Source organism: Trachypithecus francoisi, unplaced genomic scaffold (assembly GCF_009764315.1).
Source record: "Trachypithecus francoisi isolate TF-2019V2 unplaced genomic scaffold, Tfra_2.0 Lachesis_group12, whole genome shotgun sequence".
NCBI lineage: Eukaryota > Metazoa > Chordata > Mammalia > Primates > Cercopithecidae > Trachypithecus > Trachypithecus francoisi.
Window position 1 is genome coordinate 28,749,785 of NW_022681457.1, and position 26,162 is coordinate 28,775,946.

General features: G+C 40.7%; 1 protein-coding gene across 1 annotated transcript in view; it reads right to left on the minus strand.

The window, feature by feature from the left end:
• CUNH1orf141 (chromosome unknown C1orf141 homolog) overlaps nucleotides 1-26,162 on the minus strand; it is a 58,053-nt gene that overhangs the window by 18,251 nt on the left and 13,640 nt on the right. The window contains exons 4-5 of the mRNA XM_033225238.1: nucleotides 15,996-16,108; nucleotides 11,876-11,943 (exon numbers count right to left, since the gene is read on the minus strand). Of these exons, the coding sequence (XP_033081129.1) occupies nucleotides 11,876-11,943; nucleotides 15,996-16,108 (181 nt within the window). The remainder of the gene's footprint in view (nucleotides 1-11,875; nucleotides 11,944-15,995; nucleotides 16,109-26,162) is intronic.

Sequence of the window (26,162 nt, forward strand, 5' to 3'; positions counted from 1 at the left end):
ACCACAAAGGGACTATTGCCAAGTGGTGAGTACCATCAGACCGCTTTTGTTTGCTATTCTGTCCTATTTTTCCTTAGAATTCAGGGGCTAAACACCAGGCACCTGTCGACCAGTTAAAAGCCACTAGTGTGGACGCCAGACTAAAGACACGGGTGTCAGACTTTCTGGGAAAGGGCTCTCTAACAACCCCCGACTCTTTGGAGTTTGGGGTTGTTGGTTTGCCTGGAACCAGTTTCCGCTTTTCCTGTATTTCTGGGCTGAGCCGAGGGTCGACAGAGAGGAAAGCCATTCAGCTCCAGTGTCCCGAGAAAAAGTTGGTTGACGCTGTAGCCATGAGAGGAACTCTCAAAGTCACGTCACCCAAGCAAGACTCGCCCATCTATCCTATCTATCCTGACGCTTGCCTCCTGGGTCCTAATGCCTGTCAGAAAAACTTCCTCTCACCTGTCTTCTCTGAGGCTAGTCCTGCTTCTAAAAACCACTCCTTGTCTCTGGTGCTTTTCTAGTTTCTTCTATGAGAATGATTTCTAGTATAAACTTCAGGACTCTGTTCCCTTCTTTAGGTACTTGGGCTCACCAATCAGAAAGACTTAATTTTTGCCTGAAGCCCTGCTGTTGGCGGGGGACTATCTGGAATTTTAGGATCCCTCCTCAGACTAGCAGGCCTAACAAAAGCTATTCCTGAAGCTAGGATATGGAGTGCCTCAGAAATGATATCTTTCCTATTCATATGATGAGAAGTGAGGACAAAAGGCATCACTCTTCCTTGACATCCCTTCCCTCCCTCAGGGTATGGCCCTCCACTTCATTTTTGGGGCATAACATCCTTACAGGACAGGTGTAAGCTCCCAATACTAACAAGAGAATGCTTAGGACTCTAACAGGTTTTTGAGAATGCATTGGTAAGGGCCACTAAATCGGAACTTCCTCAGTCCTCTTTGTGGTCTAAGAGGAAAATTAGGGTTTCTGCTGCTGCGTTGGTGAGCACAACTATTCTGATCAGCAGGGTCCAGGGACTGTTGCGGGTTCTTGGGTGGGGGCGGATGGGGTGGGGGATGGTGGGGAATAAACAAACCAAAACCGTGGGCAGTTTTTTCTTTCAGATGACAAACACTCAGGCATCAACAGGCTCACCCTTGAAATGTATCCTAAGCCATTGGGAACAATTTGATCAACAAACCCTGAAAAAGAAGTGGCTTATTTTTTTCTGCACTGTGACATGGCCCCAATATTCTCTCTCTGATGGTGATAATGGCCACCTGAGGGAAGTATAAATTACAATACTATTCTGCAGCTTGACCTTTTCTGTAAGAGGGAAGGCAAATGGAGGGAAATACCTTATGTCCCAGCTTTCTTTTCATTGAAGGAGAATCCACAACTATGCAAAGCTTGCAATTTACATCCCACAAGAGGACCTCTCAGTTTACCCCCATATCCTAGCCTCCCTATAGCTCCCCTGCCTATTAATGATAAGCCTCCTCTAATCACCCCTGCCCCGAAGGAAACAAGCAAAGAAATCTCCAAAGGACCACAAAACCCCCCATGCTATCGGTTATGTCCCCTTCAAGCTGTAGGGGGACGGGAATTTGGCCCAACCCAGGTACATGTCCCCTTCTCCCTCTCTGATTTAAAGCAGATCAAGGCAGACCTGGGGAAGTTTTCAGATGATCCTGATAGGTATATAGATGCCCTACAGGGTCTAGGGCAAACCTTCGATCTCACTTGGAGAGATATTATGCTGTTGTTAGATCAAACACTGGCCTTTAATGAAAAGAATGCAGCTTTAGCTGCAGCCTGAGAGTTTGGCGATACCTGGTATCTTAGTCAAGTAAATGATAGAATGACAGCCAAAGAAAGGGACAAATTTCCTACCAGTCAGCAAGCCACCCCCAGTATGGATCCCCACTGGGACCTCAACTCAGATCATGGGGACTGGAGTCGCAAACATCTGTTGACCTGTGTTCTAGAAGGACTAAGGAGAATTGGGGAAAAGCCCATGAATTATTAAATGATGTCCACCATAACTCAAGGAAAGGAAGAAAATCCTTCTGCCTTCCTCGAGTGGCTATGAGAGGCCTTAAGAAAATATACTCCCCTGTTACCCAACTCACTCGAGGGTCAATTGATCCTAAAAGATAAGTTTACTAACCAATCAGCTGCAGATATCAGGAGAAAGCTCCAAAAGTGAGCCCTGGGTCCTGAACAAAATCTGGAGGCATTATTAAACCTGGTAACCTCAGTGTTCTATAATAGGGACCAAGAGGAACAGGCCGAAAAGGAAAAGTGAGATCAGAGAAAGGCCACAGCCTTAGTCATGGCCCTCAGACAAACAAACCTTGGTGGTTCGGAGCAGACAGAAAATGGAGCAGGCCAATCACCTGGTAAGGCTTGTTACCAGTGTGGTTTGCAAGGACACCTTAAAAAAGATTATCCAACAAGAAACAAGCTGCCCCCTCACCCATGTCCACTATGCCGAGGCAATCACTGGAAGGTGCACTGCCCCAGAGGACAAATATTCTCTGGGCCATAAGCCCCCAACCAGATGATCCAACAACAGGACTGAGGGTGCCTGGGGCAAGCGCCAGCTCATGTCATCACCCTCACTGAGCCCCAGCTATGGCTAACCATTGAGGGCCAAGAAATTGACTTCCTCCTAGACACTGGCGCAGCTTTCTCAGTGTTAATCTCCTGTCCTGGACAGCTGTCTCTAAGGTCCAATCCTGGGACAGCCTGTAACCAGGTATTTCTCCCACCTCCTCATTGTAATTGGGAGACTTTGCTCTTTTCACATACCTTTCTTGTTATGCCTGAAAGTCACACACCCTTAGTAGGGAAGGACATTTTAGCCAAAGCTGGAGCTATTATCTACATGAATATGGGGAACAAGTTACCCATTTGTTGTCCTCTGTTTGAGGAGGGAATAACCCTGAAGTATGGGCATTGGTAGGATAATTCGGAAGGGCAAAAAATACCTGCCCAGTGCAAATTAGGCTAAGAGACTCCACTACTTTTCCTTATCAAAGGCAATATCCCTTAAGGTCTGAAGCTCATAAAGGGTTACAGGATATTGTTAGACATTTAAAAGCTCAAGACTTAGTAAGAAAATGCAGCAGTCCCTGCAACACCCCAATTCTAGGAGTACAAAAACTGAATGGTCGGTGGAGACTAGTGCAAGATCTTAGACTCATCAGTGAGGAGGTAATTCCTCTATATCCAGTTGTACCCAACCCTTATACCCTGCTCTCTCAAATACCAGAGGAAGTAGAATGGTTCACTATTCTGGACCTCAAGGATGCCTTCTTCTGCAGTCCCCTGCACTCTGACTCCCAGTTTCTCTTTGCCTTTGAGGATCCCACAGACCACATATCCCAACTTATGTGGACAGTCTTGCCTCAAGGGTTTAGGAATAGCCCTCATTTGCTTGGTCAGTCACTGACCCAAGACCTAGGCCACTTCTCAAGTCCAGGCACCCTGGTCCTTCAGTATGTGGATGATTTACTTTTGGCTACCAGTTTGGAAGTCTCGTGCCAGCAGGCTACTCTAGATCGCCTGAACTTTCTTTTTTTTTTTTTTTTGAGACGGAGTCTCGCTCTGTCGCCCAGGCTGGAGTGCAGTGGCCGGATCTCAGCTCACTACAAGCTCCGCCTCCCGGGTTCACGCCATTCTCCTGCCTCAGCCTCCCGAGTAGCTGGGACTACAGGCGCCCGCCACCTCGCCCGGCTAGTTTTTTTTTTTGTATTTTTTAGTAGAGACGGGGTTTCACCGTGTTAGCCAGGATGGTCTCGATCTCCTGACCTCGTGATCCGCCCGTCTCGGCCTCCCAAAGTGCTGGGATTACAGGCTTGAGCCACCGCGCCCGGCCGATCTCCTGAACTTTCTAGCTAATCAAGGATACAAGGCATCTATATTGAAGGCCCAGCTCTGCCTACAACAAGTCAAATATCTAGGCCTAATCTTAGTCAAAGGAACCAGGACCCCAGCAAGGAAGGAATACAGCCTATACTGGCTTTTCCTCACCCTAAGACATTTAAACAGTTGTGGGCGTTCCTTGGAATCACCGGCTTTTGCCAACTATGGATCCCCAGACATAGAGAGATAGCCAGGCCCCTCTATACTCTAATCAAGGAGACCCAGAGGGCAAACACTCATCTAGTAGAATGGGAACCAGAGGCAGAAACAGCCTTCAGAACCTTAAAAGAGGCCCTAGTACAAACTCCAGCTTTAAGCCTTCCCACAGGACAAAATATCTCTTTATACATCATGGAGAGAGCAGGAATAGCTCTTGGAGTCCTTACTTAGACTTGTGGGACAGCCCCACAACCAGTGGCATACCTAAGCAAGGAAATTGACGTAGTAGCCAAAGGCTGGCCTCACTGTTTACGGGTAGTTATAGCAGTGGCCATCTTAGTATCAGAGGCTATCAAAATAATACAAGGAAAGGATCTCACTGTCTGGACCACTCATGATGTAAATGGCCTACTAGGTGTCAAAGGAAGTTTATGGCTATCAGACAATTCCCTGCTTAGATACCAGGCACTACTCCTTGGGGGACCAGTGCTTTAAATACGTACATGTGCAGCCCTCAACCCTGCCACTTTTCTCCCAGAGGACGGGGAACCAATTGAGCATGACTGCCAACAAATTATAGTTCAGACTTACGCTACCCGAGATGATCTCTTAGAAATCCCCTTAGCTAATCCTGACCTTAACCTATATACGGATGGAAGTTCATTTGTGGAGAATGGGATAAGAAGGGCAGGTTATGCAATAGGTTGTGATGTAACAGTACCGGAAAGTAAGCCTCTTTCCCCCAGCGCCCAGTTAGCAGAACTAGTGGCACTTACCCAAGCCTTAGAAATGGCAAAGAGAAAATGAATAAATGTGTATACAGATAGCAAGTATGCTTATCTAATCCTACATGCCCATGCTACAATATGGAAAGAAAGGGAGTTCCTAACCTCTGGGGAAACCCCCATTAAATACCACAAGGAAACCATGGAGTTATTGCATGCAGTGCAAAAACCCAAGGAGGTGGCAGTCTTACACTGCTGAAGCCATCAAAAAGTGGCTGGCAGAGGCTGGGAGAGACCAGCAGAGAAAGAAAGAGAGAAAGAGACAGAAAATCAAAGAGAAAGAAAGAGAGAGATAGAAAGTCAAAGAAAGAGAGAGAGAGAAAGAAAGAAAGAAAGAAAGAAAGAAAGAAGAAAGAAAGAGAGAGAGAGAGAGAAAGAGAAAGAGAAGAAAGAAAGAAAGAAAGAAAGAAAGAAAGAAAGAAAGAAAGAGAGAGAGAGAGAGAAAGAGAAAGAGAAAGAAAGAAAGAAGAAAGAAGTGGTAAAGAAAAAAGAGTGTACCCTATTCCTTTAAAAGCCAGGGTAAATTTAAAACCTATAATTGATAATTGAAGGTCTTCTCTGTGATCCTGTAACACTCCAATACCACCTTGTTGTCAGTGTAAACAAGGCATAGCCCAAAAGCACTGAGGCCACTGACATCCATAGCTTTCCTATCAAAAATCCTTAACCCTGCAGGTTTCCCAGCAGCGGATCTAAATCTTAATTAATTACCACACAAAGGTCTGACCAGATCTAGGAGGAACTCCCTTCAGGACAGGGAGATGGTTCCTCCCAGGTGATTAAGGGAAAAAGACATAATGGGTATTCAGTAAGTGATAAGGAAACTCCTGTAGAAACAGAGTTAGGAAAATTGCCTAAGAACTGATCTGCTCAAACGTGGGAGCTGTTTGCACTCTGCCAAACCTTAAAGTACTTACAGAATCAGGAAGGAGTCATCTATACCAATTCTAAGTTAATATGGACTGAAGGAGGTCTTATTAATAGCAAAGAATAATTAAAATCCCAAATGTACAAGGTTTTCAACAAAAGTAAAGCTTGCTAAAAGTTAACAGTGTAACATAGATTATCCTAACTTCTACTCTTGTGGAAATCAGAGGCTATCAGTGCCCCTCAAAGCTCCCAGCACTTTGGGAGGCTGAGGCAGGCAGAAAACCTGAGGTCAGGAGTTCAAGATCAGCCTGGCCAACATCCTGAAACCCCGTTTCTCTACTAAAAATAAGAAAATTAGCCAGGTGTGGTGACTCATGCCTGTAATCTCAGCTATTCGGGAGGCTGAGGCAGGAGAATCACTTGAACCTGGGAGGCGGAGGTTGCAGTGAGCTGAGATCACACCACTGCACTCCAGCCTGGGTGACAGAGTGAGACTGTGTCTGAAAAAAAGAAAAAAAAAAAGTAGGGGCCAGGTACGGTGGCTCACCCGTGTAATCCTAGCACTTTGGGAGGCCGAGGCAGGTGGATCACGAGGTCAGGAAATCAAGACCATCCTGGCTAACACAGTGAAACCCCATCTCTACTAAAAATACAAAAAATTAGCCGGGTGTGGTGGCGGGCACCTGTAATCGCAGCTACTCAGGAAACTGAGGCAGGAGAATGGTGTGAACCTGGGAGGCAGAGCTTGCAGTGAGCGGAGATCATGCCACTGCACTCCAGACTGGGCGACAGAGCAAGACTACGTCTCAAAAAAAAAAAAAAAAAAGAAATCAGTAAGGAGGAAGTCAAACTGTCACTATTTGCTGATATGATTGTATACCTAGAAAACCCTAAAGACTCATCCAAAAATCTCCTAGATTTGATAAATGAATTCAGTAAAGTTTCAAGATACACAATCAATGTACACAAATCAGTAGCACTGCTATACACCAACAACAACCAAGCTGAGAATCAGATCAAGAATGCAATCCCTTCTTTAAGAGTTTCAAATAAATAAAATAAAAATCATAGGAATATACCTAATGAAGGAGGTAAAAGATCTCTACAAGGAAAACTACAAAAGAGTGCTGAAATAAATCACAGATAACACAAATGGAAACACATCCCATACTCATGAATGGGTAGAATCAATATCGTGAAAATGACCATACTGCCAAAAGCAATCTACAGATTCAATGCAATTCCCATAAAAATACCACCATCATTCTTCACAGGACTAGAAGAAACAATCCTAAAATTCATATGGAAACAAAAAAGAGCCTCTTTAGCCAAAGAAAGACTAAACAAAAAGAACATTATCTGACTTGAAACTCTGCTACAAGGCTATAGTTACCAAAACAGCATGGTACTGGTATAAAAATACGCATGTAGACCAATGGAACAGAATAAAGAACCCAGAAATAAAGCCAAATACTTACAGCCAACTGATCTTCGACAAATCAAATAAAAACATAAGGTGGGGAAAGGACACCCTATTCAACAAATGGTGCAGGGATAATTGGCAAGCCACATGTAGAAAAATGAAACTGGATCCTCACCTCTCACCTTATAAAAAAATCAACTCAAGATAAATCAAAGGCTTAAATCTTTTTCTGTTGCTAGGCTGGAATGCAATGACACAATCCTGGTTCACTGCAAGCTCTGCCTCCTAGATTCAAGCAATTCTTGTGCCTCAGCCACTTAAGTAGTTGGGATTACAGGCACACACCACCATGCCTGACTAATTTTTGTATTTTTAGTAGAGATGGGGGTTTTTGCCATATTGGCCAGGCTGATCTCAAACTCCCTGCCTCAGGTGATCCGCCCACCTCGGCCTCCCAGAGCACTGGGTTTATAGGCATGAGCCACCACGCCCAGCTCGAAGACTTAAATATAAGACCTGAAACTATAAAAATTTTAGAAGACAACATCTGAAAAACTCTTCTAGACATTGGCTTAAGCAGAGTTAATGACCAAAAATCCAAAAGCAAATGCAACAGAAATGAAAATAGATGGGACCTAATTAAACTAAAAAGCTTCCAAACAGTGAAAGAAATATTCAGCAAACAGACAACCCATAGATTGGGAGAAAATCTTTGCAATCTATACATCCAACAATACTATCCAGAAATTACAAGGAGCTCAAACATATCAGCAAGATAATACAATCCAGGCTGGGCAAAGTGGCTCATGCTTGTAATCCCAGCACTTTGGGAGGCTGAGGTGGGCAGATCACCTGAGGTCAGGAGTTCAAGACAGCCTGGCCAATGTGGTGAAACCTTGTCTCTACTAAAAATACAAAAATTAGCTGGGCATGGTGGTGCATGCCTGTAATCCCAGCTACTCAGGAAGCTGAGGCAGGAGAATCACTTGAACCCAGGAGGTAGAGGTTGCAGTAAGCCGAGATCATGCCACTTCACTCCAGCCTGGTGACAGAACCAGACTCTGTGTCAAACAAACAACAAAAAACAACAAACAATCCCGTCAAAAAGTGGGCAAAGGATATGAATAATTTTCAAAATAAGATATACAAATGAAAAAGTGCTCAACATCACTGATTATCAGGGAAATGCAAATTGAAACCACCATGAGATACTGCCTTATTCCTGCAAGAATGGTCATAATTTAAAAATTAAAAAAAAAAAAATAGACCTTGGCATGGATGTGGTAAAAAGGCAACACTTTTACACTGTTGGTGGGAATGTAAACTAGTATAACCACTATGGAAAACAGCATGAAAATACCTTCAAGAATTAAAAGTAAAGCTACTATTTCATCCAGCAATCCCACTACTGGATATATACCTAGAGAAAAAGAAGTCATTATATGAAACAGACACTTGCACACGCATGTTTATGGCAGCACAATTTGCAACTGCAAAAATATGGAACCAGCTTAAATGCCTGTCAACCAACAAGTGGATAAAGAACATGCAATGTATTTATATACCATGGAATGCTACTCAGTCATAACAAAGAATGAAATAATGGCATTTGCAGCAACCTGGATGGAGTTAGAGACCATTATTCTAAGTGAAGTAACTCAGGAATAGAAAACCAAGTATCACATGTTCTCACTTACAAGTGGGAGCTAAGCTATGAAGATGCAAAGACATAAGAATGATACAATGGACTTTGGGGACTCTGGGGAAAGGTGGGAGTGGGGATGAGGGACAAAAGACTACACACTGGGTACACACAGCTCAGGTGATCAGTGCACCAAAATCTCAGAAATCACCACTAAAGAACTTATTCATGTAACCAAAACCACCTGTTACCCCAAAACTATGGACATAAAATTTTAAAAATAAATAAAATATATTCTAGGAAAATAAAGATGAAATCCAAAAAGAAATAAGAAGGCTGGGCGTGGTGGCTCACGCCTGTAATCCCAGCACTTTGGAAGGCAGAGGCGGGCGGATCACCAGGTCAGCAGATCGAGACCATCCTGGCTAACATGGTGAAACCCCATCTCCACTAAAAATACCAAAAAAATTTAGCCGGGCTTGGTGGCGGATGCCTGTAGTCCCAGGAGAATGGTGTGAACGTGGGAGGCGGAGCTTGCAGTGAGCCGAGATTGTGTCACTGCACTCCAGGCTGGGCAACAGAGGAGGACTCCGTCTCAAAAAAAAAAAAAGAAATAAGAAGACATCGGATACTAGAATCTGAGGAACTGAGCCAAGGAATGGAATGACAACGTAAAAGGAGACTTACAGTAACAGGTCAAATTTAGAACAAAAAGTCACTGGGTTTCAGGGACAATTCCTTCAAGAAGAGTGGAATGGAAGAGAGCATGAGTAAAAAACTTGATCATTTTCACATATAAGAAAGTTACGGCGGGCGCGGTGGCTCAAGCCTGTAATCCCAGCACTTTGGAGGCCGAGACGGGCGGATCACGAGGTCAGGAGATCGAGACCATCCTGGCTAACACGGTGAAACCCCGTCTCTACTAAAAAATACAAAAAAAAAACTAGCCGGGCGAGGTGGCGGGCGCCTGTAGTCCCAGCTACTCGGAGGCTGAGGCAGGAGAATGGCGGGAACCCGGGAGGCGGAGCTTGCAGTGAGCTGAGATCCGGCCACTGCACTCCAGCCTGGGCGACAGAGCAAGACTCCGTCTCAAAAAAAAAAAAAAAAAAAAAAAAAAAAAAAAAAAAAAAAGAAAGTTACATGCTTCTTTTTTGGCGGCTGCAGATCTCAGTGACAATAAGCATGAATCAAACTGCTGGGTTCTTCCTGGTTCCTATACATTGATCTCAGGCAATTTGCTTATCTTCCTTGTGCCTCTTTTTTCTCAGGGATAATAGTATTTATGTCATTGGGTTGTTGAGGATGTAATTTTTCTTTGAACAGTGCTTGAGGCACACATGCAATTACATGTTTGCTATTATTATCATCATTTCCCACAAGAAAAAAGAAAGGCCATCACAAATTCCAAGAAAAAACATAAAAGTGTACTAGACAGTTAAGGTCTAAATATGAGGGAAACTAAAACATGGCATTTTTTTAGTAATAGTGAAAAAAGAGTCCATTGTTGTTAAATTGTACCCACTGAGAAGAAAGGTAATCCAAGCACATTACTTTGTTCCGTAATGATTATTACAGAGACATTACTATAACGTAAATGAAATGATTATTTATATTATCATAATAATATAAATGCTGTTAATAGTATTTTGAGTTTTAGAATTAACCTACAAACAAAACATAAAGGCTTAATCAGAGCTCAAAGCTGAATTTAATAGTTGACCTAAAAAATGTAAAAGTAAATATATACTTGACCTAGGGAAGAAGTGTGGAAGAGAGTTGGAAGACAGGATAAAACTATTAAGATCTTCATTGTATATAAAGGGGAATCAGGAGTTAGTGATTAAAAATGATGGGGAAAAAAGTTAGATATATTATTTCAAGTTGCAAAAATTAACAACAGAAGAAACAAAAAAAGTAACTATAAAAGATCCAGAAGAGGAAAGTGGAGAGAGGCAGGATGTAGAGTGGTATAAACAATCTTTGTTATTGATTTTCAGTAGATAATGTTTAAAGTTGATAAATTAAAATCAGCAGTAGAAACTCATTCTTTAGAAATATGGAATTAGTCTTATAAGGTACTGAAACCCAAAAACGTTAAACGTGGTTGCCTCTGAAAAGAGGAAATTAGAAAAGGAAGCAGAGAATGAAAGGGCTGTGTGTTCTTATTAGTGTTTCTCTACTATTTGTTTCTAAAATATCACATGGATATTTTTATTTTTAAAAAACAAAAATTTTACAATTTTTACATGAGGCTAGTAAATGTATTATGATGAGTAACCTGACTGTGATGTTATGTTGTAATATATATCTTGGGAGACTTTTATTAACCATGAACCTAAATAAAACATGAAATTAAATAAACCACGTAGATGAAGATAAAACTGATAATCCTTTTAATATTTTTAGAATATAAAATGTAGGAATATGCAACAAAATTTGTTATTAATTATGGCCCTAAGTCTGTATTTCTCCATATTTCTTTATATATTATATATATATGTATATATAAAATACAAAAATTAATACCTAAGAGACTCTCTAAAGTGACTTTCCCTTGCTAATTCTCTGGTTTAATTTATCTCCATAGTTTCCTAGATAAAAACTACTGAATGATGTCCAAGGCACTCTCAATGCTCAAAGCTAGTCACTCTAGCATGCCCATGAACTTCTGCTCAGTGATTATCAAGAGTCAGTAGTGTTGGTTCCAAACCTATTTGTGGTAGTTGCTGTTGCAATTATGCAATTTGATTAACCACCATACATAGCATGCTCAAAACAAGCAAAACAAGGTTTTGTATTGTATGATTTTTATGATGCTCTGTCTTAACTGACTTTATAAGTGCTAGTCCTTATCATATTCAATAATCTCTACTGTATTGAAATATCTCCAACAAAGAATATATTATCTTCTCTAATGTCTCCATACATAAAGTTTTACGTAATATCAAAGAGGAAATCAGTTTAACATTTGATCATTTTGAATCCTAAAATTCACTTGAATTTGGGATTTGTAGGAGTATATATAAAATTATTAGGACTAATTTGGATTTCTATTAAGTAATTATGGAGTATACAAATTACACCTACCTCAGTTGTATCCTTAAGATAAAGATAGGGTCTAATAGATCTTGATTTTAGATGTTCTTCTACTGGCTCTAAAGAAACAAACTCAAACATAAGTATTTCCATGCTATTAAGTTACTTCTAATTAAACCCAATCAACCATTGTCTCCACTGCAGTAAACTTTTAAGAAATGTAAATGAGTAATTTTATTTGCTTACATATGCATTGCTTGTATATGGTTAGAGCTAAATCTATTTTAGAATAATTTGCCCTAAAAGTGAATTTCTATTAACAGACTATAACTTTCAATTATTTACTATTTTTACAACTATTAACTGTTTATACAATAAAACTATATTGTATTGAAAAATGATGGATTTCTAGGCCGGGCGCGGTGGCTCAAGCCTGTAATCCAGCACTTTGGGAGGCCGAGACGGGCGGATCATGAGGTCAGGAGATCGAGACCCTCCTGGCTAATACAGTGAAACCCCGTCTCTACTAAAAATACAAAACTACCGGGCGAGGTGGCGGGCGCCTGTAGTCCCAGCTACTCGGGAGACTGAGGCAGGAGAATGGCGTAAACCCGGGAGGCGGAGCTTGCAGTGAGCTGAGATCCGGCCACTGCACTCCAGCCTGGGCGACAGAGCGAGACTCCGCCTCAAAAAAAAAAAAAAAAGAAAAATGATGGATTTCTAATAAGATAGAATCGTATGTGTTATTCAAAAATATTTTGGCTAATTCCTTTGAAAAGAGAAATAGAAATAGTCCCTTCTACCTGCATTTCTCTCATATTCAGTTATGAGTTTTGTTGATCTGAATTATCATCCAATGGATATCCTTAAAGTAAGTACGGTGCAGGGGTCAGGCATACAGACTTTGGACTTAGATAGCCTGGGTCCAAATTGCACCTTTTTATGTGAGTTACATAGCCATAGCCATAGGAAAGTTACTTAACATCTATGAGTCTTACTTTCCTCATTTGTTAACTGGAAACAATAGCACTACAGAAATACTTTCAGAGTTAAATGAGATAATAGATGTAACAAATTTAATAGAGAGTCTGGTAGTCATTCAATCAATAGTTATTTGTTGATCAACTGCTATAAGCCAGGCACTGATGGACTCTGGAATTGTGACTCCTGCCCATGATGCATACATTTTAGTGGGTAATATGGAAGATTAAAAAAAAAAAAAAAAAAAACAAGACGTTGGACTGGTGAAGTGACTTACACCTATAACCCCAGCATTTTGGGAGGCCAGGCCAGGTGGATCACTGGAGCCCAGGAGTTCGAGACTAGCCTGGGCAACATGGTGAAACCCTGTCTCTGTCTCTAAAAAAAAGTATAAAAATTAGCTGAGTGTGGTGGTGTGCCTGTAGTCTCAGCTACTCAAGAGGCTGAGGTGGAAGGATTACTGAGCGCAGGGAGGTCGAAGCTGCAGTGAGCCATGATCACACCACTGCATTCCAGTCTGGGCAACAGAGTGAGACCCTGTCAGGAAAAGAAAACCAACAAAAAAACCAAGGGGTGAATAATTGAAATTTATTCTGTAACAGAAATAAACACATTTTGGTGAGGGAGAACCATAAAAGAGGTATATTGTTGATCGGGTAGTCAGAGGAGGCCTCTCTGAACAGATGACATTTAACCAAAATATGCAAATGAGCTATAAGCAGCCAGAATAGAGTATCAGAGTGTTTAGGCAGGGGGGAAAATATATATTCCTCTCAGGAAATCTGGCAGTTGTACTGAAAAGAGGCTAATGAAGTTGCAATTTATTTATTTTGAGATGGAGTCTTGCTCTGTCGCCCAGCTGGAGTGCAGTGGCACCATCTCGGTTCACTGCAGCCTCCACCTCCTGGCTTCAAGTGATTCTCATGCCTCAGCCTCCCAAGTAGCTGGGATTACAAGTGTGCACCACCACACCTGGCTAATTTTTGTATTTTTAGTAGAGATGGGGTTTCACCATGTTGGCCAGGCTGGTCTCGAACTCCTGACTTCAAGTGATTTGCCTATCTTGACTTCCCAAAGGTCTGGGATTACAGGTGTGAACCATCCCACCTGGTTGAAGATGCAATTTAAATGAAGGCCAGGGAGGTAGGGAATGAGGTTGAATACACACACAAAAGTCACAATAGACAGGTCTTTGTTTCTTTCTTCTTTTTTTTTTTTTTGATGGAGTTTCACTCTTGTTGCCCAGGCTAGAGTGCAATGGTGCAATCTCAGCTCACTGCAACCTCTGCCTCCCTGGTTCAAGGGACTCTCAAGTAGCTGGGATGACAGGCATGTACGATCATGCCCAACTAATTTTGTATTTTTAGTAGAAACAGGGTTTCACCATGTTGGTCAGGCTGGTCTCAAACTCTTGACCTCAAGTGATCCACTTGCCTTGGCCTCCCAAAGTGCTGGGATTACAGCCATGAGCCACTGTGCTCAGCCAGGCCTTTGTAAGGAGTACAAGTTTCATGCTAAGTACAGTGAGAAGCCACTGAAGAGGCTTTAATCAGGATCAGCCTACTTTTAAAAGATCTCTGTATGATTTAAGGAAAGAAAATGGATTAGAGATTTCTGTTACCATTATGGAAGGCCAGATAATTAGTATCAGCCCTCCTGCTGAAAACATCTTAAAAAGCTAGATGGACTATTTTTTAAAGTCTAAAGAGAATCATAGACTTAAAAGATGATAAGGGACCCCTGGTCTTAAATCTAGGAGAAGATAAGAACTCAGATAGGTAAGCCCAATATGCCAAGCCACTTTTTCTCTGAGGGTATTTGTGATGTGAAAGTAAGATCAAGTTTTGGAAGCTTCATGGCTTGAGATATAAAAAAACAAAAAGCTGGCCAAAGGTCCAAAGTTTTGATATTTAATATGTTCTCCACTTTCCTTCCCCCACAAAAAAAACCCACACCTATTCATTTTACCTGGGATCCAAAAGGGTTACATCCTTAGGGTGAACTAGGATAGTTAAGCTTGCCACCTGGATGTTTTAGGGAAAGTGAGGCCTTGAATGCTTTGGTATGTTCTGACAAGTACTGCCTCCAGATACCTGGCATAAACAGTAAAAAAAAAAAAAAAAAAAAAAAAGGAAAAAGAAAAAAAATATTTTCTGGAGTAAGGTACCATCACCCTAGTTCTCAAATTGTTCCTATAGATAATTTTCCAAATAATGTCCAGCACACATTCAAAGATAATAAGACACATAAGGAAATAGGACATCATGAAAGTGAATCATAAGAAGTAAAATAACAGTGTGTATAACAAATCCTTTGAGAAACCAGGTTATGAAGCACAATAGAAAAATTATGCAATATGGGGTGATGTGGAGTCAAGAAGCCTCAGTTAAGAAGGTTGATGAGAATTATGCAATGGAATGATTGTTTGATAATGCCAGAGAAAGAGAAAAACTAAGGCAACATGAAATGTTCAAGTTCTCTGAGAACTGATAATGCTGATTCTTAGCTCACAGATTCCTAAAATTTTTTTTTTTTTTTGAGACAGAGTCTTGCTCTTGTCACCTAGGCTGGAGTGCAGTGGCATGATCTCAGCTCACTGCAACCTCTGCCTCCTGGGTTCAAGCGATTCTTCTGCCTCAGCCTCCTGAGTAGCTGGGATTACAGGCATGCACCACCACACCAGGCTAATTTTTGTACTTTTAGTAGAGATGGGGTTTTGCCATATTGGCCAGGCTGGTCTCGAACTCCTGACCTCAGGTGATCTACCTGCCACGGCCTCCCAAAGCGCTGGGATTACAGGCGTGAGCCACCGCGCCCACTCAGCCAGATTCCTAAAATTTCTAACCTGAGAGTAGGTTTCTATTAAGCAAGCTAGTCATACTTGACTTTTAAAAAACAATAACAAGGAAATTCTCAGTGTTGAGCTGAAAGGAAACTCAGATTTTCTTTCTAGAAGAAGAAAACACATAACCCTATAAACATAAAAATATATTCCTATTTTGTGAATTGTATAAATTGTCCATTCTGATATTTAATATCTCTTCTTCTTACTAAATTCTTTTTTATAGTTCATGGAAATGCTTTTGACAGAGTCATCAAATTATCAAGAACTTTTAAGACACACATCAATAAAGTAAATAAAGCACCCATTAATAAATCAAAGAGGTAAATATGTTACACAAAGCATTACCTGTTGACTCACTTTCTTTATTTTTTATATTTGTTTGAACAAAGAATGGTCTTAAATTTGACTTTTCAAAATCACTCTTTCTAGGTTCAGGCTTACATTTGAAAGAGGCATGCCTGGAAGAAATAAAAATTAATTTAAATTAATGAGAAAATTTAAAAAATCTAATAAATAAATTTGGAGAAATGTGGTGAAGTCCTAGTTACGCAGACTTGGATGTTATGTTAATGTTATCATAGTAGAAAGTGCAAAGCATTGGACTGCTTGAATAGGAGCTGAAAATATTAGTTTTAGACATTTAAAGTAGAGGGGGATATAATCCAGTCCCACACTGTAACTGTTGTCTATAGGCCGATGTTCCAAATTTACAGTCCGGACTCTAACCTCTTCTCTGAACTTCAGATTTACATATCCAACTGCCCACATGACTCCTGCACTTAGCTTAATTGTAAGTATCTTGAACTTAACATATTCAAAACCAAATTCTTGATTCTACCCGCTTCCTGATCTTCTCCTCACCCAGGTTTCCCCATCTCCAGTCAACCAGAGGCTTAGGCCAAAAAGTCTGCAGACATCTTTTATTTCTCTTTCTCTCTTTTTCCACTCCCAACCTATCAGCAAATATTACTGTGTCTTTCTTTGAAATAGATTCCAAATCCAAACACCTCTTTCCTCATTGTTCCCATCCAAGTCCAAGATCCCTTTATTTTTCATCTAAACTGCTTCCATATGTCTCTAGCTTTCTTCTGTTTGCTTTCCCTGCTATTACGCTTGTCCTCAACATTCTCTTCGCAATACAGCCGTAGCAACACTTGTAAAATATAAATGTGACTATCATTTCCTTCAACTGTTTCCTATCAAACTTGAGTAAAATTCAAAATGCTCCCTAATAGACAGAAACTTTTCCCCCAGTTCTCATTTCTAAGTAGCAGAATTTCCACTGATTGCCACTCCAGGCCCCTCTCTGCATACCCCTCACCTCCACATGAACTCTGAGCAAATTGGCTCTAGCTGTTTGGTTCAGGGAAAGGAATTTAGGCTCCACTTAAGGACTTCGCTCTTTCCTCTGCCTGTAGTATTCTCCCCACAAGGGGTTGACATGGCCTACTCCTTCATTTCAGTCTCCACTCACATTTCCACCTCAGAAAGATCTTTCCAGCCCACCCCACTTCCCCCATCTAAAATAGTAATCCCTGTTCCTCTACAGCATTCATCACTGGTGAATTTACATTATATATTCATTTATTTAATTTATTATCTGTCTCCCCACCTTATCCTAGATTGTAAACTCTGAGGGCAGATTACTTATGTGTTTTATTCACTGTGGTATTTTAGCACCTATAGCATGACTGGTACATAGCACATGTTTAATATTCATTGAATGCCTAATAGGCCGGGTGCAGTGGCTAATGCCTATAATCCCAACACTTTGAGAGGCTGAGGCAGGTGGATCAACTGAGGTCAGGAGTTCGAGACCAGCCTGGCCAACATGGCAAAATCCCATTTCTAGTAAAAATACAAAAATTAGCCGGGTGTGGTGGCATGTGCCTGTAGTCCCAGCTACTCAGGAGGCTGAGGCAGGAGAATTGCTTGAATCCAGAAGGCAGAGGTTGCAGTGAGCTGAGATAGTGCCACTGCACTCCAGCCTGGGCGACAGAGAGAGATTTTGTCTCAAAAGAAAAAAAAATTACTGAATGCATAGGATTTTTGGTAAATTTTTATTGAACTTTCTTATCATCTTATACTTTTTAATGGGTTTTCAGTTTATTCTCTCTTTTAATAAATAATTTTGTAATCTTCATAAAATAATTTATATGTTCCTTCAAAAAAATGTATCTTATGTTCTTATTTAATATCGTTGGGGAGGACTTCTAGAAGAGTGTAGTATACTAGTGAGAATGGGCATTGTTCTGTTTCTAACTTGAATGAGAATGAGTCAAGGGTTTCTAAGGATGATGCTGGCTATACAGTCTTGTTAAGCAGGTAATATTTTATCTTTATCTTAAAAATACTTATGTTGCTAAAGTATTTTTTTCAAATTCATTTGCAAAGTATATAAAGATATTCAGATATGAATTTCCTTGTGGTAAACCAAAGAGCATAGGCTTTGAAGTTAGACCTTACTTTGCATCTTGACTCTATGTGAACTTCCATAGAACACTGAATACTATGAATCTCAGTCCTTCATACGTCAAATAAGGCTAATAGTTACCTCAAGGGATTGTTGTAAGAATTATGTAAAATAAAGTTTAGAAAGTGATCAACAAAATGTCATAGAGATAAATGAGGATACTGATACTTATTCATGAAATTTACTCCACTTAGTCATAGTGGAGTAATATTTATTTAACATAGTTTTGGATTTCATGTTGTTAAAATAAGTTGTTGAGTGGCAATTATTCCGTTGCCTTAGAATTGGTGACCGGGTGACTTTTTACTCCATAGCTGAGTAAAAAGGAGCAATACATACTCTATATTCTACAAAGATCCACCAATACTTGGAGCAAGAGATTCTTTTAGGTCTTCAAATAAAAGAACACTGGTGAGGGAAAAAAGAAAAATATCAGAACTGTGAGTCATTGACCTGTTAGGGTCTGCTGTGGCTTTTTCCTCTTTTCTCTGCACATCTGTTAGACACCACACTTGCTGATCTGCCCCATGTCAAATTTGGAGAGGGTGAAATTAAGCAGGTAAAGTAGGCACCCTGCAGTACACTGTTTGGCATGGCCAGGATATCTGAGTTTCCGAGGAAATGCTGTAGATTGAATGTTTGTGTCCCCCTCAAATTCAAATGCTGAAGCTTACATCTTTAATGTTATGGTATTTGGAAGTGGCAGCTTTGGGAGATAATTAGGTAATGAGGGTGTAGCCTCACGAAAAAGATTTGTGTTCTTTTAAGAAGAGTTGGTCTAACTCCTCTCCTTCTCTCTTTATCTGCCTTTCTGTCTATCTCCTCGTGACGTGAAGATACAAAGAAACAGCCGTCTGCAAACCAGGAAGAATACCCTCACCAGACACCCAATCTGCTGGAACTTTGATCTTGGACTTCCTGGTCTCGAGAACTGTGAGAAATAAATTTCTGTTGTTTAAGCCACCCAGGCTATGGTGTGCTATTGTAGCAGCCCATACTAAGACAGAAATTAGTAATGAGCAGTGGGGTGCTGCTGTAACAAATACTTGAAAATGTGGCAGTGGCTTTGGAATTGGTTAATGGGTAGAGGCTGAAAGAGTTTGGAAGTACATGCTAGAAAATGCTGACATTGCCAAGAAGGAGACATTAAAGGTGACTTTGGTGAGGGCTCAAAAAGAAAAGAGAAAAGCTTCCATTTTCTTAGAGAATACATAAGTAATTATGAATAAAATGTTGGTAGAAATATGGATGGTAAGGGCCATTCTGATGAGATCTCAGATGGAAGTAAAGAACATGTTATTGGAAACTTGAGGAAAGGTGGTCATTGTTATAAAATGGCAAATAACTTGGCTTGTGTTTGTGTTTTAGTATTTTGCAGAATGTAGAAATTGCAGGCAATGAAACTGGATAGTTAGCTGAGGTTAGTTCTAAGCAAAGTGTTGAGGAGTGACTTGGTTCCTACTGATGTTTATAGTAAAATGCAAGAGGAGAGAAATTAATTGAAGATGAAATTGTTAAGGAAAAAGGAACCAGAAATTAAAGATTTGAAAAATTTTCAGTCTGCCCATATTACAAAAAATGAAAAAGTATGCTTGGGAGAGAACACTAAAGGTATGGTAAGTTGACCATTTGATAGGTAGGTCAGTGTGGATGTGTACCAGGGACCAAATCAGCCATCTCAACAGAAGCCAGGAATAGAGATAGGATTATACCAGCATAAACACTGCCAGCTGGGACTAAGGGAAACAGAGAAAATGGGACAAAATGAAAGAAGACTGTTGCACTTCTTAGATTCTACAGGACCAGACCATACAGCTATTGTATGCAGCTGTTCAGCTATAAATGTGCACTATTTTTCAAGACAAGGGAAGAAGGACCTCAAAAGCAATTCAAAGATGATCAGGGTTGCCACTCCCACAACAGGCCCAGAGGGCATGTACTCAGGGGACAGGGCTGCCTCCATTTCCGTTTCAAAGGGTAAGATCCCTGCCCAGTGAGGCCATGGATGTGCAACTCCCACCAGACAGAGCTTCAGAGGCGAGACCACTGCCCAAGTGGGTTCTGGAGGCAGGACTACTAGTCTACTGAATCTAGAAGGCAGAGCTTTAAGCCAAAGAGGATTATTCTCAAACCTTAGGATCTCATAGAGTTTGCCTTGCATGGTTTTAGAATTACTTGTAACCTGTCATTTCTCCCTTCTTTCTTATCTCTCCCTTTTGGAATGAGAATGTCTATCCTACACCCATCCCATCAATGTAGCTTGTAAACATACAACTTGTTTGCTTTCACAGGTTCACAATTGGAGAGAAATGTTGTTTCAGGATACTGTTACCTCAGGTCTCATCCATATCTGATTTAGATGATACTTAGATGAGAGTTTGGACTTAAGAGTTGATGGTGAACCAGTTAAGACTTTTGGGTCTATTGGGATGGGATGAATGTATTTTCCTTGTGAGAAAGATATAAATTTGGAGGGGACAGAGGTGGAATTCTACAGACTGAATATCTGTATCCCCTTCAAATTCATATATTAAAGGCTAAATCCCCAAAGTTATGCTTTTTGGGAGGTGCATCCTTTAAGAGGTAATTAGGTCATGAGGGTGTAGCCTCATGAATGGGATTAGTGCCCTTACAAGACATGAGAGAGGTGCTATCTCTCTCTCTCTTTCTCTCTGCCATATGAAGATACAATAAGAAGACAGCTGTCTGCAAAGCAGGAAGAGTGTCCTCACCAGACACTGATCTTAGACTTCCTAGCCTTTAGAACTATGACAAATAAATTTCTGTTATTTAAACCACCGAGAGTAAGGTATTCTTTATAGCAGCTTGAACTGACTAATATAGGAGGTCAAATGGATACTGAGATAGTAACTGTGTTTGGGTCATTTTGCTGATACTCCACCCAGATTGCTGACTGCAAGTTTGGGAATCCTTTGCAGAAGAAATTGTGGCGTATATTGGCGAGTATAGGAGTTGATGAAGAATTTGAAGAGTTGTAGCTGAAGGAAGCTCTCCTTGGTTGGAGAATGGGTTCCTCTGAGGATCTCTTACATGTGCTCTTTATGACTAAAGTTGGCCAGAAAATGATTGATGACTAACGAAAAAGTTGGAAAAGTTAATAAGAAATTTTGTCTTCTCTCGCCCTCCTCCTTTACTCCCATACAGGGGGGTGTGCTGGTAATTTTTTTTTTTTTTTTTTTTTTTTGAGACGGAGTCTCGCTCTGTCGCCCAGGCTGGAGTGCAGTGGCCGGATCTCAGCTCACTGCAAGCTCCGCCTCCCGGTTTACGCCATTCTCTCGCCTCAGCCTCCCGAGTAGCTGGGACTACAGGCGCCCGCCATCTCGCCGGCTAATTTTTTGTATATTTTAGTAGAGACGGGGTTTCACCGTGTTAGCCAGGATGGTCTCGATCTCCTGACCTCGTGATCCGCCGTCTCGGCCTCCCAAAGTGCTGGGATTACAGGCTTGAGCCACCGCGCCCGGCCAAGAAATTTTGTCTTCTCTCGCCCTCCTCCTTTACTCCCATACAGGGGGGTGTGCTGGTAAATTTTTAATAACCTTGCCTTTGGGTGTAGTTCTAATGTGGAATTTTACTCATTCATCAATAGCGTAAGCTACTTCTTTGTTGAACCAAATAATAGTTTTTGAGTATTTCCTTATTTTTTGTGCTATTCAAAGCATAATGGCTATAGGTAAGGCATACTTTTTTTGGTAAGACTTACTTTTAAGTTTAATCTTCATCATTAACATTTTCTTCCTCACTTTCTTAAATCTAGACAGACAACAACTCAAGCCTTGATTTGTAGTGTTTGCCAATTGCTGTGGTGTAAATACTCCCATTGTCAATTCCTACCAAGGTGATATAATTAAATGTGAAATTTGGAAGAGATATGTAGTAGCATACTTTTATACAAATTTCTACCATATGGATATAATAGATGTAAATAACTCCAAAACCATGGATAATAGTAAAATGTACAATAATTAGGGAGTGATGAGTTCTGAGTATTATCTTTATTTTTAGTATGCCATTGAATTTTAAGTTTACATAATTTAATTTGTAATGGTGAGTGTTGAATAAACATCTCATAAAATTGCTGAAAATTCAACCAGCAGCTCTAATAAGTTGGTAGGAGTTGGCTTTAGCACACCACTGTACCCATATCAGAGAAAAAAGAAATTAGAAGAAGAGTGAGGAGGAGGTGTGCTACAAGAGGACCATATCAATCTGCTACTTTCAGGTGAGGGAACAAGAAGAATCAAATTGCTGACCATACCCCTCTCCGTTTCAGCTCCTCCAGTGTCACTAGACTGGCTTGTATAGGGAAGGGAAAGCCATGACGAGGGGTAGGATTAAAACACTAAGTTGGACAGACTTTTAATAACCAAAGTGATCAGGGCAAAATTAGAGAAATATAAAACTGCTTTATTATTATTATTATTTTTGAGATGGAGTTTCACTCTTGGCGCCCAGGCTGGAGTGCAATGGCACGATCTCGGCTCACTGCAACTTCCACCTCCAGGGTTTAAGCTATTCTCCTGTTTCAGCCTCCTGAGTAGCTGGGATTACAGGTATGCACCACCGTGCCCAGCTAATTTTTGTCTTTTTAATAGAGACGGGGTTTTACCATGATGGCCAGGCTGGTCTTGAACTCCTGACCTCAGGTGATCAGGCCACCTCGGCCTCCCAAAGTGCTGCGATTACAAGTGTGAGCCACCATGCCCTGCTTTATGTTTTTATGTTGCTGAATCAAAAATAAGCAATGAAATAGTTAAAACTAACATTTTATTTTATTTTATGTTTCTTTAAAAATCTATATTTGCTTTCTATTCTTGTGGTCAGACTTAAGGATCAAATCTACCTTTGCAAAAAAGAACTGAGAACTGTTCCACCTTTGTCTGTGTTCCAAAACTATTTAAATAGTTCTTTGAAACTACAAAGAAACTCACCCTTGACACAGCTTCAAAGTGGTACTTTTGTAAAAGAATTCTTTGACTGCTTCCTCAAATTTTTCTACATTTATTGATCTATTTATGTTTTCTTTTTTGTTGAGATTTTTCCCTTTCATATTTTCCCAAAAGTTCATCCATTATTACACACATGTCAAGCAATGTAGTTACACAAAGCATTCATTATAATTATTTTAATGTCTTCCATATCCATGGCTACAACTTATTCTTCATTACCAATATTGTGCGTTTATGTTGCCATTGTTTTCTCTTCAATTTTCCAAACTGTGGTAATTTTAACATTCTTTTGGGAGGTGTTAAACATACTAAGTTTCCCAAGTACTCTTAAAAGTTCAGTGTGCTAGGCTGGGTGCAGTGGCTCACGTCTGTAATTCTAGCACTTTGGGAGGCCAAGGCGGGTGGATCACCTGAGGTCAGGAGTTCGAGACCAGCCTGGCCAACATGGTGAAACTTCGTCTCTACTAAAAATACAAAACATTAGCTGGGTGTGGGGGCACATGGCTGTAATCCCAGCTACTCGAGAGGCTAAGGCAGGAGAATCGCTTGAACCCGGGAGAAGGAGGTTACAGTGAGCCGAGATCATGCCACTGCACTCCAGCCTGGGTGGCGACAGAGCAAGACTCTGTCTCAAAAAAAAGTTCAGTGTGCTTAGGAGAGGAAAGCCAAAGTTTGCTGAGTGTACTGGGAGACTGACAGCTTTTCTTTTTTTTAGTCCTCCAACAAATGTATACTTAACATGGTTTCTAAGAAATGTATTGAATTAAAAACTAAGTGTTATACATTTGATTTATAAGCTTAATTATATATAAATCCTGTCCTCAACTGATCTTGACTTTCCTTTCTAGTTTATATAGTCTCTTGTCATATTTTTAAAAGTTTCCATTTTATTATATAGATTAAGTTTTTTGATTTGGCTGAGGTGTAACTAAATTATAAATTCTGCTTTCTAGAAGCAGATAGAATTGTAGGATACATAAAATGGATATATAGTTTTCTTCTAGGCTGACAGGGACCTGGATAAGGGTGTTCTATAACACCCTCACTGAGGACTGAGCTACAATTACTTTTACCACAGTTTTTAAGGAGGATCCAAGTATGAGTTATTCTACTCCTAAGCTTCCCTCGAAGTAAGTGTTAAAAACTACTGAGTCTGAGATTTGACCCTACTTACCAGCTAACAAGTTCACCTGGCAGTTTCATCAATGCTGGCAGAAGATACGAGACTCTTGGATCAGAGACAAAGGATGATTAATTACTCAACAATAAGAGTGTCCATATTGACCAGGCATGGTGGCGCATGCCTATAATCCCAGCACTTTGGGAGGCTAAGGAGAGTGTACCACTTAAGCACAGGAGTTCAAGATCAGCCTGGCCAACATGGCGAAACACCGTAGCTACGAAAAATACAAAAAATTATCCAGGCGCAGGGGTACACACCTGTAATCCCAGCTACTCGGGGGAAAGGAGAATCTCTTGAACCTTGAAGCAGGATAATCTCTTGAACCCAGGAGAGGGAGGTTGCAGTGAGCCAAGATTGTGTCACTGCACTCCAGCCTGGGTGAAAGAGCAAGACTCTGTCTCAAAAAAAAAAAAAGAAAAGAAAAGAAAAGAAAAAAAGGAGTAGCCAGATTATCATCTTCTGCACCAGTTCTCTGAGCTAGGAATAAAAATTGTGTTCCTAAAACCAAACATCATATGTTCTCACTGATATGTGGAAGCTAAGCTATGAGGATGCAAAGGCATAAGAATGATGCAATGGACTTTGGGGACTTGTAGGAAAGGGTGGGAGGGGGATGACGGATAAAAGACTACAAATAGGGTGCAGTGTACACTGCTCTGGTGATGGGTGCACCAAAATCTCAGAAATAATCACTGAAGAACTTACTCTTGTAACCAAATACCACCTGTACCCCAATAACCTATGGGAAAAAAAATGTTCCTAGCTCTAGGTTCTCATAGAAAATGAGAAATAGGCCGGGCGCGGTGGCTCAAGCCTGTAATCCCAGCACTTTGGGAGGCCGAGACGGGCGGATCACGAGGTCAGGAGATCGAGACCATCCTGGCTAACACGGTGAAACCCCGTCTCTACTAAAAAAATACAAAAATCTAGCCGGGCGAGTTGGCAGGCGCCTGTAGTCCCAGCTACTCGGGAGGCTGAGGCAGGAGAATGGCGTAAACCCGGGAGGCGGAGCTTGCAGTGAGCTGAGATCCGGCCACTGCACTCCAGCCCGGGAGAGCGAGACTCCGTCTCAAAAAAAAAAAAAAGAAAATGAGAAATAGAATTCGGAATTATAAATGTGGTGGGCTCACCAGTACAAGATCATAAATCTGTTTTTTGTAAATTTTATTGGTTTTCCTTTTGCATTAAAAAAATTGATCCCCTCTTCCCTCTGCCTGTTTTTGCTCTTACATTTTAAAAAAGTCCTGTGAAATTATACCCTGTCTTAGTTGAACTAAGGGAAGTATAGATTAAGGCCTTGATTTTGAGTTGCATAGGCTGGAATTATAGGAAGGTGACTGCTTATCACTTGAACATTTTATGTTCTTTTTTATTTTTTGCTGGTGTTGGACACATGGTTTTTGCTTGTGTTAGACATATGGATATTGATCAAACCGAATGTACTTGATCTTTGGATCTTAGAAATATGTGCCTCTTTGCTTTTTATACTTAAGACTCTGGCTTTGCCGCTAGCCCCAAACATCCCAGTCATCCAGGTTACACTTAAAAGGAGCGTTGCTCAGTTATTAATGGGTTATATTGTCACTAACACAAGATCAACGATGCCTGTATAAGCTATTTAGAAAATAATCTTATCAGGCAGGAAAGGGATAGCAACAGTATCATCCTGAGAAATACTGCCATAAAACATTGCATGTTACCTTTAAATGTGCCTAATGAGTCATTAGCCATATACTACACTGCTACACAAAGGCATATATATAATATGTAAATATAAAATGCAAAAATCATAATATGACATACATTTTCCCTTCTCCACATTCTCAACTTCCATTTTATGCAATGTTTTTCTATGTATTTCTAAAATATTCCATTTCACTATGGATAGT